Source organism: Oncorhynchus keta, chromosome 4 (genome assembly GCF_023373465.1).
Source record: "Oncorhynchus keta strain PuntledgeMale-10-30-2019 chromosome 4, Oket_V2, whole genome shotgun sequence".
Lineage (NCBI taxonomy): Eukaryota > Metazoa > Chordata > Actinopteri > Salmoniformes > Salmonidae > Oncorhynchus > Oncorhynchus keta.
The window spans coordinates 30,983,184-30,998,428 of record NC_068424.1 but is presented as its reverse complement, the minus strand read 5'-3'; the positions used below and the strand labels follow the sequence as shown (position 1 = coordinate 30,998,428).

General features: G+C 43.2%; 1 protein-coding gene across 1 annotated transcript; it reads right to left on the bottom strand.

Moving 5' to 3' along the window:
* Positions 1 to 954: 954 nt before the first annotated feature.
* On the bottom strand, positions 955 to 13,919 carry LOC118383376 (delta-type opioid receptor-like). The gene is made up of 4 exons (XM_035769922.2): positions 13,768 to 13,919; positions 13,214 to 13,515; positions 3,150 to 3,502; positions 955 to 2,426 (listed from the first exon to the last, which is right to left on the bottom strand). The coding sequence occupies exons 2-4, from the start codon at positions 13,450 to 13,452 to the stop codon at positions 1,891 to 1,893; spliced, it is 1,128 nt and encodes a 375-aa protein (XP_035625815.1). The 5' UTR covers positions 13,453 to 13,515; positions 13,768 to 13,919; the 3' UTR covers positions 955 to 1,890.
* Between the last annotated feature and the right edge of the window lie 1,326 nt (positions 13,920 to 15,245).

The following is a 15,245-nucleotide window of genomic DNA, read 5'->3' as shown; positions in this document are numbered from 1 at the left end:
AATTGTCCAGTGGTGGTGATCATGTTCCCACTGGAGACCCTTCTTGTTTTTAGCTGATAGGAGTGAAACCCAGTGTGGCCGTCTACTGCAAACGTGATAGCAACAGCCCCTCCGTGACAAAGATCGACAAGTTCTGCACACCACTGTTGTACTGCAACGTTATTTGTCTGTTTATGGCTCCCGCCTGTCAGCTTAGACAATTCTTGCCATTTTCCTTCGACCTCTCTCATGAACGAGCTGTTATCAACCGCAGGACTGCCGCCGACTGGATGTTTTTTGTTTGTCGCACTATTCTCCAAGACACTGTCGTGCGTGAGGGCAGCCGTCTGGAGCGCCTGGTACCGACGATCATACCACGCTCAAAGTTGCTTAGGTTACTTGTTTTGCCCATTCTAACGTTCAATCGATTAGTAACTGAATGCCTCGATGCCTGTCTGCCTGCTTTATATAGCAAGCCATGGCCACGTGGCTCACTGTCTGTAGGAGCGATCCATTTCTATGAACGTGGTGATGTACCTAATAAACTGGCCAAGGAGTATATTACAAGGCAAAATGTCTAACACCCAGTACTTTCTATGTCCCTGAGGATTTCATCAACATGTATAAAGGATATTCTGACTGACTTCTTTCCAGCAGCTCTTTAGTAGCTCCCATCCTGCAGACCACCATCCCGAGGCTTGTGTTTCATCTCCATAGAATACAAGCTTTCCCTAGCCCCAAAAATATAAATAGATAGGACCTCTATACCAGGCGCTGTCAGAGGAAGGCCCTAAAAATGGTCAAAGACTCCAGCCACCCTAGTCATAGACCGTTCTCTCTGCTACCGCACGGCAAGCGGTACCGGAGCGCCAATTCTAGGTCCAAGAGGCTTCGAAACAGCTTCTACCCCCAAGCCATAGGACTCCTGACCAGCTACCCAGACTATTTGCATTGCCCCCCTCTACACTGCTGCTACTCTGTTATTATCTATGCATAGTTACCTTAATAACTCTACCTACATGTACATATTACTTCGACACCGGTGCCCCCGCACATTGACTCTGTACCGGTGCCCCCTGTATATAGTCCCACTATTGTTATTTACTTTAAATATTTGTTTATCTCTTACTTTTTTTAGGTATTTTCTTGATTAAGGGCTTGTACGTAAGCATTTCACTGTAAGGTATACATAGACCTGTTGTATTTGGCGCATGTGACAAATCAAATTGGTTTTGACTTGAAAAATACAAAGGTTTTTGTGTTATCATGCCATTTTCTTTTCTTATTTTCAATGACGGCCTAAGAACAGTGGGTTAACTGCCTTGTTCTACCTGCCACCCATAAGGGTGCCCCACTCCCAAAGGAGGTAATAGATCTCTGCACCACATACACATTGGTTGGTAGAGACAGATATGGCAAAAATAGATGGATGTGCCAATCCCAGGTTGCCCCTTTAAAGCGCTTCCCCAATCATTATTGATGTTTTGACAAGGATAACTATTTCATTGAATGGCAGAGGCTAGAAGGAGGATGTTGCATCTTGCAAACCAATTAGAACTGTGCAGATGCAGAGTCAGCATAACAAGTAACTATGAAGGAACACAGTAAAACTGAGATAATATAGGTTCTTATCATTTTCAAGTGTGTCCTATAGTTGGCATGTGGAATGTTTTTCCCCCCTCTTGATGTGTGCAAATAAATTTGACATCAAAGAATAATGATATATCCTTTTCTAAGTGTGAGGAATCGGACCATTGATTTGGGCCTAACAGTAAAACAAATGGAACAAACACCAGTCATCTAAATTAGCATTGTTGTGTGTGCTTACATTCCTGATGTCACCTGGGTTAGGCCCAGATCATTGGAGTCTTCCTTTCCAACGCGGGAAATGGAAGACATCTCCATGGCTAGTCATGCCGGCTTTCTAGTCCCATCTGGGTTCTCCAGTGGAAGTGGGGCCTCCCTTCCTCCCCTCACGGTGCTCCTGTTGTTCTTCCCTGAGGCATTGTCCCCCTTCAGCTTTTTAGGCAGGCAGAAGTCCTTGAAGCACCTCTTGAAGTTCTCATCCAGGAAGGCATAGAGGACGGGGTTGAGGCTACTGTTGGTGTAGCCCAGCGCCACGCAGAAGAAGTAGGCGGCCATGACGGCGGTGGTCTCGGGCACGCTCACCAGCGCCTTGACCAGGATGAAGATGTGGATGGGCGTCCAGCACACTACGAACACCACGACCACCACCATGACCAGGCGGGTGATGCGCCGCAGCTGCCGGTCCTTTTCCCGGGAGCCCGAGAGGAGACGCACGCTCTTGAGTCGCAGCACCATGAGGGTGTAACACACGGTGATGATGAGCACGGGCACCACGAAGGCAAACACAAACACACAGACCTTCATCAAGGTGTCCCAGTACACGTACGGTTCCGGGAACTGCAAGGCACACTCCGTGGTTCCTAGAGGGAGTGGAGGGAGGGGAGGGGAGGTCGAGAAAGAAAAAGCACTGATAAATGCACCTACGCTCAAGCAAAGTGTTCTGAGAACACATAACATTTCACGCTGCGTCTGGTTCATCTCTCACTCTTTGACACTGTTATGGAACGGCTAATGCACACTCAAAAAGGGAACATCCTACTAATAGCGCAGATATTTGTTTTCACTTATCCACAACTCCATCTGTATTCAGAAACAATATGTGGTGTAAGGATAACGGCAAGCTCATTACCAACAGATGGCTTAGACGTAATGCATTTCCCCTCAACAAAATAGAGGAGAGAAGGTCTGTATTAGACCTTTATGTTCTGGGATTAGACGGGCACTTCTGCACTTTGATTCACCCCACCTAAGGAATCTGAGAGTAAAAACGAAATGAACCAACTCAATCTGTGCACAGTGTAAGGCATGTTCATTATGTTCTCTTGGGACAATTTCACCCATAAGAACTGTGTGTGTGTGTGTGTGTGTGTGTGTGTGTGTGTGTGTGTGTGTGTGTGTGTGTGTGTGTGTGTGTGTGTGTGTGTGTGTGTGTGTGTGTGTGTGTGTGTGTGTGTGTGTGTGTGTGCCTGCGTACGTGCATATTCAAGCATTCATGTTTGTGTGCGTGCTTCATGAGTGTGTGTGTGTATGCGTGCTTTTATGATTTAGTGTGTGCCGGCATGTATGCATACCAGCGCTCTCACCATTGTTGGACTGGGTGCCACCCAGTAACAGTGCTGGTACCCCTGCTGCAGAGGACAGCATCCAGATACATATGTTGATGATCTTGGCTTTGATCGGCGTCCGGAAGTCCAGGGCCTTGACCGGGTGGCAGACGGCGACATAGCGGTCCACACTCATCATGGTCAGGGTGAAGATGCTGGTAAACATGTTGTAGTAGTCGATGGAGATGAACACCTTACACACCACCTCGCCAAACGGCCACGAGTTCAACAGGTAGTCAGTACTCTGGAAAGGCATCGTCGTGGTGACCAGGGCGTCGGCCAGAGCCAGGTTGAAGATGTAAATGTTGGTAGCTGTCTTCATCTTTGTATACCTGTTTCAAAACAGAGTCAAGAATGGAGGGTAGAATGTGTTAGGTCCACATCCGAGTTTAAATACAAATTGAAATCATCTGAAATACTCTATCTGGGCTTGAATCAGCTTGTCTGGCACAGTGGAACTCCAGTGCAAACTCCATCCATCTGGCAGACTAGAGCAGCCTTTTTCAAACCTGTCCTCGGGGACCCCAAGACGTTTAAGTCATGGGTAACTGCAACTCAACATGGCTGCGGGAACATGGGTGTGTCAACATAGACGGGCGTATCAACACAAGTGAGTGTATGGAAAGCAAACAGCTAATTGGGCAGATTTGTTGCCACTCAAGACTGTTTCTGTGAGCGAGAGCATCCTATACTGACGGTATGAGGTCAATATCCTTCCAGGATACCCGGGCCAGGTCGATTAGAAAGGCCTGCTCGCTGAAGTCTTTTAGGGAGCATTTGACAGTGATGAGGGGTGGTTGTTTGAACATGGACCCATTACGCACGCAGGCAATGAGGCAGTGATCGCTGAGATCCTGGTTGAAGACAGCAGGAGTGTATTTAGAGGGCAAGTTGGTCAGGATGATATCTAAGAGAGTGCCCATGGTTATGGATTTAGGGTTGTACCTGGTAGGTTCCTTGATAATTTGTGTGAGATTGAGGGCATCTACCTTAGATTATAGGACGGCCGGGGTGTTAAGCATATCCCAGTATAGGTCACCTAACAGTACGAACTCTGAAGATAGATGGGGGGCAATCAATTCACATATGGTGTCCAGGGCACAGCTGGGGGCTGAGGGGGTCTATAACAAGCGGCAACGGTTGTTATAAACAAGACTTGTTTCTGGAAAGGTGGATTTTTTAAAGTAGAAGCTCAAATTATTTGGACACAGACCTGGATAGTATGACAGAACTCTGCAGGCCTTCTCTGCAGTAGATTGCAACTCAGCCCCTTTGGCACTTCTATCTTGCCGGAAATTGTTGTAGTTGGGGCTGGAAATTTCAGGATTTTTGGAGGCCTTCCTAAGCCAGGTTTCAGACATGGCTAAGACATCCGGGTTGGCGGAGTGTGCTAAAGCAGTGAATAAAACAAACTTAGGGAGGAGGCTTCTGATGTTAATATGCATGAGACCAAGGCTTTTACGGTTACAGAAGTCAACAAATGAGAACACCTGGGCAATGGGAGTGGTGCTGGGGGCTGCATGCCCTGGGTTAACCTTTACATCACCAGAGGAACAGAGGAGGAGTAGGATAAGGGTACGGCTAAAGGCTAAAAGAACTGGTCGTCTAGTGCATTCGAAACAGAGAGTAAAAGGAGCAGATTTCTGGCCGTGGACGAATAGATTCAAGGCATAATGTACAGACAAGGGTATGGTAGGATGTGAGTACAGTGGAGGTAAACCTAGGCATTGAGTGACGATGAGAAAGGTTTTGTCTCTAGAGGCACCAGTTAAGCCAGGTGAGGTCACTGCATGTGTGCAAGGGTGGGACAAAAGGGCTATCTATGGCCTATTGGGCAGGGCTGGGTGCTCTACAGTGAAATAAGACAATAATCACAAATCAAAACAGCAATAGACAAGGCATATTGACATTAGGGAGAGGCATGTGTAGCCGAGTGATCATAGGGTCCAATGAGTAGCAATGGGTGAGTCATGGAGCCAATTCAGTAGCCGCTACTACGCTAGGCAAACTGGAGACACGGCGATTCAGACAGCTAGTGGGCCGGGGCTAGCAGATGGGCCTTTGGCGACGTCACAATGGAAGAGCCTGTTGAAACCACCAGACCAGTTGTGATGGATCGGCGGGGCTCCGTGTCAGCGGTAAAGGGTCCAGGCCATTTGGCAAAAGAGGTATTGTAGCCCAATAATTGGCTGGTGGACCTCTTCGGCTGGCCGGATGATGGGCCTAGCTCGAGGCTAGCTCAAGGCTAACTGGTGCTTGCTTCGGGACAGAGATGTCAGCCACTCGGATTGCAGCTTGCTGATCTGGTGTAAAGTTTCAGAGTTTGCAGTAGGAATCCGGAGATGTGGTAGAGAAAAAGCAGTTCGATATGCTCTGGGTTGATATCGCGCTGTGTAGACTGGCAGGTATTAACCGAGCTATGGCTGGCTGGTGTCCTAGTTAATGGTGAGGAACGCTAGCAGTGGTTAACTGACCACTAGCTAGTAGCTAGTTAGTTGGCTAGCTCTGATGGGGGTTCCGGTTCTAAAGTATAAGAATAGTAAATCCGTACCACATTGGGTGAGGCGGGTTGCAGGAGAGTATACTCAGTTAAAATGTATACTAAATATATACGAAAAGAAAATGATATTTACACGGGACAAGACAAAACACACGTCCGACTGCTAAGCCATCTTGGAACAGCCATCTTCTACGTTAGTTCCCCTAAACTGCTACGTAAACAAACTATCAGTCCCGATAAAACCAGCATCACCACACAGGAACTGACCAATGAAAACATTTAAAGAATTTAAAAACAACACCGCTCATTCAAAACCGTCTAACCAATCACATAGCACTGATGTCACGCCCATCGCCGATGATCCACCCACTTATTTCACCATGCCCACTTCCAGACACATTTCAAGTAGGCAGTTACCACATAGAGATAGATAGAGGACTCTAATGCCCAAAAGACCATTTTAGCATTAAGGACTTTCACCATTTTTAAGTTGTCAACTGGGTGGACTTCCTATGGGTTAGGAAGGATCACATGATTCAATCTGGGTCATCAACAGGGATCAGCAAACATTCCATAATGGCAGATGGCACTAAATCGCACATTTGGACTTTATACCTGTTCAAACAACACCCTCTAGGTGGTAGTATGCACCCATCTTGTTTGTTTGCAAACTCATAAAAGTAGTAGAATAAGCAAATTGACTACTTCAAAATGGATATTGCCTCAAAGGTACTGCCAATGCGCTCAAAAATCCCACAATGAGGCAGATACAATGATGCAATGTCTATCTAAGTCTATGTGTTATCCATACTTGGGATGTTTCACAATTTTGTTGTAGACCTGTACTAGCACACCTGATTCAAGGGCTTGATGATTAGTTTAATCATTTAAATCAAGTGTGCTGGTCATGGAATAGTTTAAATACAATTAAAATAATGTTTGGGTCCAAAAGTATTTGAAAGATTTCAAATAGTATTTGAACTCAGGTGATGTAAGATTGTTATTGACAGTTAATTAAAGAACTTGATGAAACCCAATGGGAAAACTCATCCATCTGTTAAATTGTTATCATCTCGGCTGGTGATTCTATTGATAGTCCCAACAACATGAGGCAGACTAAAAGTAATTAAATTCTCATTCAAGGTATTTTTATCTGTAAACAACTATACATGTAACTAGGGGAGAAAATGACAACAGTCATGTACTGTATAAATGAGTAAAGTCATTTCTGTCTGATATTTTGATATGGAGAAAAAAAACCTTGGCAGGGCTAGCTTAGCAGCTGTCATGCTTTTAAACACCCACACCAGTTGAAATCCACTTTTTCAAGCTGAAGGATGATGGCCAGAGCTTACCCATGATGTTGCACAACAATTTCAGTCAATAATTCATTGTTTTAGTCAAAGTATAATACACTACATGACCAAAAGTATGTGGACACCTGCTCGTCGAACATCTCATTCAAAAATCATGGGCATTACAATGGAGTTGGTCCCCCCTTTGCTGCTATAACAGCCTCCACTCGTTAGGGAAGACTTTCCACTAGATGTTGGAACATTGCTGCGGGGACTTGCTTACATTCAGCCACAAGCATTAGTGAGGTCAGGCACTGATGTTGGGCGATTAGACCTGGTTCGCAGTTGGTGTTCCAATTCATCCCAAAGGTGTTCGATGGGGTTGATGTCAGGGCTTTTTGCAGGCCAGTCAAGTTTTTCCACACCAATCTTGACAAACCATTTCTGATTGGACATCTTTTTGTGCATGGGAGCATTGTCATGCTGAAACAGGAAACGGCCTTCCCCAAACTGTTGCCACAGAGTTGGAAGCACAGAATCGAACAGAATTTCATTGTATGCTGTTGAATCAAGATTTCCCTTCACTGGAACTAAGGGGCCTAGCCCAAACCATGAAAAACAGCCCCAGACCATTAATCTTCCTCCGCCAAACTTTACAGTTGGCACTATGCATTGGAGCAGGTAGCATTCTCCTGGCATCCGCCAAACCCAGATTTGTCCATTGGACATGCCAGATGATGAAGCGTGATTCATCACTACAGAGAAAGCGTTTCCACTGCTCCAGAGTCCAATGGTGGCGAGCTTTACACCACTCCAGCAGACGCTTGGCATTGCGCATGGTGATGTTAGCTTTGTGTGCGGCTGCTAGGCCATGGAAACCCATTTCATAAAGCTCCCGATGAACAGTTATTGTGCTGAAGTTGCTTCGAGAGGCAGTTTGGAACTCAGTAGTGAGTGTTGCGACTGAAGACAGACGATTTTTACGCACTACACTCTAAAGCACTCGACGGTCCCGTTCTGTGAGCTTGTGTGGCCTACCACTTCACTGCTGAGCCGTTGTTGCTCATACAGTAGACATTTCCGCTTCACAAAACAGCACTTACTGTTGGCCAGGGCAGTTCTAGCAGTGCAGAAATATGACGAACTGGCATGTTGAAAAGGTGACATCCTATGATGGTACCATGTTGAAAGTCACAGAGCTCTTCAGTGAGGCCATTCTACTGCCAATGTTTGTCTATGGAGATTGCATGGCTGTGTGCTCGATTTTATACACCTGGCAGCAACGGGTGTGGTTAAAATGGCCAAATCCACAAATTCGAAGGGTTGTCCACGTACTTGTGTATATATAGTGTATATTTGGGTTTGAAGTGACAAATCTGAACTACATAAAATAACTTTTTACTCCATAAATTTTCCCTGATACCCAAAAGTACTTGTTACATTATGACAGGAAAATGGTCCAATTCACACACTTATCAAGAAAACATCCCTGGTCATCCCTACTGCCTCTGATCTGGCAGACTCACTAAACACAAATGCTTTGTTTGTAAATTATGTCTGAGTGTTGGAGTGTTCCCTTAGCTTCCCCGTCCAATATATACAGTATATATATATATATATATTTTTTTTTAAACAAATTGTGAGGCCTGCTTTGCTTAAAAAGGAAGTTGAAATAATTTATCTTTTTACTTTTGATACTTAAGTATATTTAAAACCAAATACTTTTCAACTTTTACTCAAGCAGTATTTTACTGGGTGACTTTCACTTTTGTCATTTTCAATTAAAGTGTCTTCTTTTACTCAAGTATGATAATTGAGCACTTTTTCCACCACTGGTGATTTACGATCATGAGCAAAGTCATTGTAGCCTATCATTTCACTTCCCCTGTGAAAACCGCAAGCTTCATCTTATTCTTTCACATGACTTCTATGGTGGATTCGCGGCCTCAATTTAAGGCGCCACAACTTTGGAGATAACAATAGATGGCGAAGTCAAAGATAGGCCAGTGGTTTCCATCTGTGGTCAAGTTTGCCCTATATCAATGCTTATGATAAATCCAGCTCCAGGTCCAACCATAGAGCCATCTGGCTAATCGTTTGAATATGGTGTAGTACATTTTTTTTTTAAAACAAGAGATAAGATTAGCTAGGCAGATTAGGTTAGCATCCTAGCTAGTTATACTGACAGCTGTAAGTGCCCTATTTGTTGATGTTTATCAACTCCGTGAGGAAATTCCCACACCCAATTCGTGAATATGTATAAGTAACCTTCATCATTCTTCGGGGGTGGAACCTAAACATACATTTCACTTGAGGCTGCTTGGGGACGGCTCATAATAATGCCTGGAATCGGAGCGAATGGAATGGCATCAAACACATATACACCAAAATGAACGAATGGCGGGAATCAACGTAATTGCGCATTACATTACGCATTCTCAGTAGGATGAGCCGAGTATGCTGATATTTGTTGCTTAATGCATTATTTATTCTAGAAACAGTATGTCCTAAAGAGCATGTAGTACGATTAGTACACAGTTTATGTAAGAAGTAGGCAAGACAGCCATTAATTATTTAAGTAATAAGGCACAAGGAGGTGGGGTATATGGCCAATGTACCACGGCAAAAGGACTGTTCTTACGCACGACGTGGTATATAGGCCATATACCACAAACCCCCGAGGTGCCTTATTGGTGCCTTATTGCTATTATAAACTGGTTTATTATAAACTGGTTTCAAACGTAATTAGAGCAGTCAAAATAAATGTTTTTTCATAATAGTGGTATATGGTCTGATATACCACGGTGTCAGACAATCAGCATTCAGGGCTCGAACAACCCCGTTTATAATGTAGAATATAGGCTCTATATAGGCTCTAACCCTAACCCTAACCCTAGTGCCTTTGAAAAGTATTCAGACCCCTTGACTTTTTCCACATTTTGTTATGTTACAGCCTTATTCTAAAATATATTAAATAGTTTTTTCTCCTCATCAATCTACACACAATACCCCATAATGACAAAGCCAAAACAGGTTTTAAGACATTTTTGCAAATGTATTAAAACAAAAAAACAGATATTACATTTACATATGTATTCAGACCCTTTACTCGGTACTTTACTCAGTACTTTCGCAGCGATTACAGCATAGAGTATTCTTGGGTATGACTACAAACTTGGCAAACCTGTATTTGGGGAGTTTCTCCCATTATTCTCTGCAGATGCTCTCAAGCTCTGGATGGATGGGGAGCGTTGCTATTTTCAGGTCTCTCCAGAGATCTTTGATCTCGTTCAAGTCCAGGCTCTGGTTGGGCCACTCAAAGACATTCAGAGACTTGTCCCGAAGCCATTCCTGCATTGTCTTGGCTGTGTGCTTAGGGTCGTTGTCCTTTTGGAAGGTGAACTTTCGCCCCAGTCGGAGGTCCTGAGCGCTCTGGAGCAGGTTTTCATCAAAGATCTCTCTGTACTTTGCTCCATTCATCTTTGCCTCGATCCTGTCTAGTCTCCCAGTCCCTGCCACTGAAAAACATCCCCACAGCATGATGCTGCCACCACCATGCTTCTAGGCATGGTGCCAGGTTTCCCCCAGACATTCAGGCCAAAGAGTTCAATCTTGGTTTCATCAGACCAGAGAATCTTGTTTCTCATGGTCTGAAAATCTTGGGTTGCCTTTTGGCAAACTCCAAGAGGGCTGACATGTGCCTTTTACTGAGAAGTGGCTTCCGACTGGCCACTCTACCATAAAGGCGTGATTGGTGAGTGCTGCAGAGATGGTTGTCCTTCTGGACAAATCAAAGTATATTTTAGATGATAGATTCTTCAAAGTAACCACTCTTTGCCTTGATGATAGCTTTGCACACTCTTGGCATTCTCTCAACCAGATTCATGAGGTAGTCAGTCACAAAAACCATCAAGCACTATGATGAAACTGGCGCTCATGAGGACTGCCACAGGAAAGGAAGACCCAGAGTTACCTCTGTTGCAGAGGATAAATTCATTAGAGTTACTAGCCTCAGAAATTGCAGCCCAAACTTCACAGAGTTCAAGTAACAGACACATCTCAACATCAACTGTTCAGAGGAGTATGCGGGCATCAGGCCTCAGGCCTTCATGGTCAAATTGCTGCAAAGAAACCACTACTAAAGGACACCAATAATAATAAGAGACTTGATTGGACCAAAAAACACGAGCAATGGACATTAGACCCGTGGAAATCTGTCCTTTGTTCTGATGAGTCTAAATTAGAGAATTTTGGTTCCAATCGTGTCGGATGATCTCAGCATGTGGTTCCCACCGTGAAGCATGGAGGAGGTGTGATGTGTGGGGGTGCTTTGCTGGTGACACTATCTGTGAATTATCTATTATTCAAGGCACACTTAAACAGCATGGCTACCACAGCATTCTGCAGAGATACACAATCCCATCTGGTTTGCACTTAGTGGGACTATCATTTGTTTTTCAACAGGACAAATGACCCAAAACACCTCAAGGAGAGTGATGGAGTGCTGCATCAAATCACCCGGCCTCCACAATTAACCGACCTCAAACCAATTGAGATGTTTTGGGATGAGTTGGACCGTAGAGTGAAGGAAAAGCAGCCAACAAGTGCTCAGCTTATGTGGGAACTTCTTCAAGACTGTTGGAAAAGTATTCCAAGTGAAGCTGGTTGAGAGAATGCCAAGAGTGTGCACAGTTGTCATCAAGGCAAAGGGTGGCTACTTTGAAGAATCTATCATCTAAAATATATTTTTATTTGTTTAACAGGGTTTTGCTTACTACATGATTCTATATGTGTTATTTCATAGTTTTGATGTCTTCACTATTATTTCTACAATGTGAAAAACCCTTGAATAAGTAGGTGTGTCCAAACTTTTGACTGGTACTGTATATTTGCATATCGTTTAACCCTCCCATAAAAAGCATATCTCTCATTTTGTCGCATTTTACACCAAACACCATATTGTATGTTACCCATATGGTTCTGATCAAATTGTGCACTATTTAGGGAATAGGGTGCCATTTGGGACACAACCATAGTCAAATCCTAGTCCTTAGGAGTACATGATATAGTTACAGCCATTGCAGGGGTGATGAGGCCTCCATCTTCCAATGACTTCTGTCACAGGTGATTTATGGACAGACCCCAGTGAAATAACTCCATAACAACAGGACTGAAACCACAATCTTCCCTAAAATCAATCACAGCGCTGTGGTGGTAATTTAACCACAAGAACAGGACTGAAACCATAATCTTCCCTAAAATCAATCACAGCGCTGTGGTGGTAATTTAACCATAACAACAGAGACATGTTGCCACTTCAGTTCAGAAGTACAGTAGAGGAATTCCATTATGCCCATATGGTTATATGCTAATAAATCATATGAAATAAGGCATATTTGGATCCACTTTGCAAGTGCATTCAATTTCCTGATTGCTAAATGTATAATCTCTCCTGGACAGAAATTTGCGCAAAAATTTGACTTCTGGGTAAACAAAATTACTAAATGTATAATTTAGGAAGAACATGTGTAAGATAAAAAATAAGTCAACCAGATAAAATATATATATAAATTCTGAACTGAGCTGGCTACAAAAAAAACGGATAGCTGAGAGTATCACATTTAGCTAACCAATAGAATTGAATTAATTTAGGGAGGTGACGGAATGGCCCTATGGAAGACAGGTAATGTGCGATCAATCTGATTTGCGGTAATTGTCTAGTCTGGAGCACTTTGTGAGGCGTTGGTGCAATGCACATGACACCAGCTCTGACTTATTTGTCTACACCACATAAATAAAACCCAATGAGGTGCAGGCATTATAGAGGAGCCCTGGTTTTAAATTACACATTTAAAACACTTTTAAACATTGCCCCAGAAAAGTAGCACTCCAACTGTAAAAAAGCCCAATAGTAAAACGGTATTGTTCCCTCCAATAGAACGGCATAGTATGGGTCATGATTGAAACAAAATAATCAACACATCATATAGTGTTTGTACACTTTGTACAATAAAGTTTAAACATGCACCTGCCACTGGGTGGCTCACAAGTGTTGCAGATGTCAGAAAGATGCACTTTTTTTGTGCCAAAATGTAGTCAGGTGTATTGCATGGGCATCTTACTGTATTGTTGTATTTTTTGCATACCCTTAATTTACCCAAAATCTTTAGCAATAGCCTATAAATTGTCAAAGTTGATATTAATGCAATATTGAGGTGAGTGAGCAAATAGATCACGATAAACCTTACCTGATGATAACGTACATGACGAGGCAGTTGCCCACCAGGCCCACCACGAACACCACGGAGTACACAGCTGTGATGATGGGGATGATTGGGGACATGGGATCCTCTTCCCAGTCAGAGTCAAAAGTCAGATTGTGACCTTCTGGGTATCCAGACTGCGAAGTAGCATTCATATAACAGTCTTCGACGAGCGCCGTGAGGCACTTGTCTTCTTTGAAAATTTCAACCGGGGTGCCTTCCATATTTGGTTATGCTTGACCACCTAAAGAAAAGGAGATAATGGGGCTACCAGCATATGCCTATGGCTATGCGGGAATGAAACCAGTGAGAGAGAAAAAATAACGATAAAAAAGTTGAAGGTGTGCGTCAAATTATAATTCATAATTTACGTTTGTATATTAAACCAACTTTCCTATGTGCATTTCAAAAAACGAATGGAAAACAATCCAACTCCATTATATATACAGAGTAATTGAATCGTATTTTCACTGTGATAACACAATTAAAGCTTAATGCGTAATGCATAATTTCACCAATCCGGGCAATTGGTAACTTACCCTCTGGATATTAGTTCCTTCTGTTCTTTTTTTTGTGTCTGTAAAATATGGAAATTATGCTGAGCGAAACGATGTTAGATCTTTGCTGTTTGATTGCAGAAGGATATGGCTCGCCAAACTTTGTAGAGCGGAGTATGAGAGAGACAAGCACAACACCGCGGCTCAGCGGAGACTCGAGCACACGCACAGCGCGGGCTGTGCCGCGCCCTCCCGCTCAAATATGACGTCAGAGAAATAACAATAACCTCAACATAGGATCTCTATGAACGTCAACTTAGGATCTCTATGAGCCTCAACATAGGATCTCTATGAACCTCAACATAGGTTCTCTATGAACCTCAACATAGGATCTCTATGAACCTCAAAATAGGATCTCTATGAACCTCAACATAGGATCTCTATGAACCTCAACATAGGATCTCTATGAACCTCAACATAGGATCTCTATGAACCACAACATAGGATCTCTATGAACCTCAACATAGGATCTCTATGAACCTCAACATAGGATCTCTATGAACCTCAACATAGGATCTCTATGAACCTCAACATAGGATCTCTATGAACCTCAACATAGGATCTCTATGAACCTCAACATAGGATCTCTATGAACCTCAACATAGGATCTCTATGAACCTCAACATAGGATCTCTATGAACCTCAACATAGGATCTCTATGAACCTCAACATAGGATCTCTATGAACCTCAACATAGCATCTCTATGAATCTCAACATAGGATCTCTATGAACCTCAGCATAGGATCTCTATGAACCTCAACATAGGATCTCTATGAACCTCAACATAGGATCTCTATGAACCTCAACATAGGATCTCTATGAACCTCAACATAGGATCTCTATGAACCTCAACATAGGATCTCTATGAACCTCAACATAGGATCTCTATGAACCTCAACATAGGATCTCTATGAACCTCAACATAGGATCTCTATGAACCTCAACATAGGATCTCTATGAATCTCAACATAGGATCTCTATGAATCTCAACATAGGATCTCTATGAATCTCAAATCATAGGATCTCTATGAATCTCAACATAGGATCTCTATGAACCTCAGCATAGGATCTCTATGAACCTCAGCATAGGATCTCTATGAACCTCAACATAGGATCTCTATGAACCTCAACATAGGATCTCTATGAATCTCAACATAGGATCTCTAAAATGAACCTCAAAACATAGGATCTCTATGAATCTCAACATAGGATCTCTATGAATCTCAACATAGGATCTCTATGAACCTCAACATAGGATCTCTATGAACCTCAACATAGGATCTCTATGAATCTCAACATAGGATCTCTATTAACCTCAACATAGGATCTCTATGAACCTCAACATAGGATCTCTATGAATCTCAACATAGGATCTCTATGAACATCAACATAGGATCTCTATGAACCTCAACATAGCATCTCTATGAACATCAAGACAACGTCTATGTCCCCATGTATC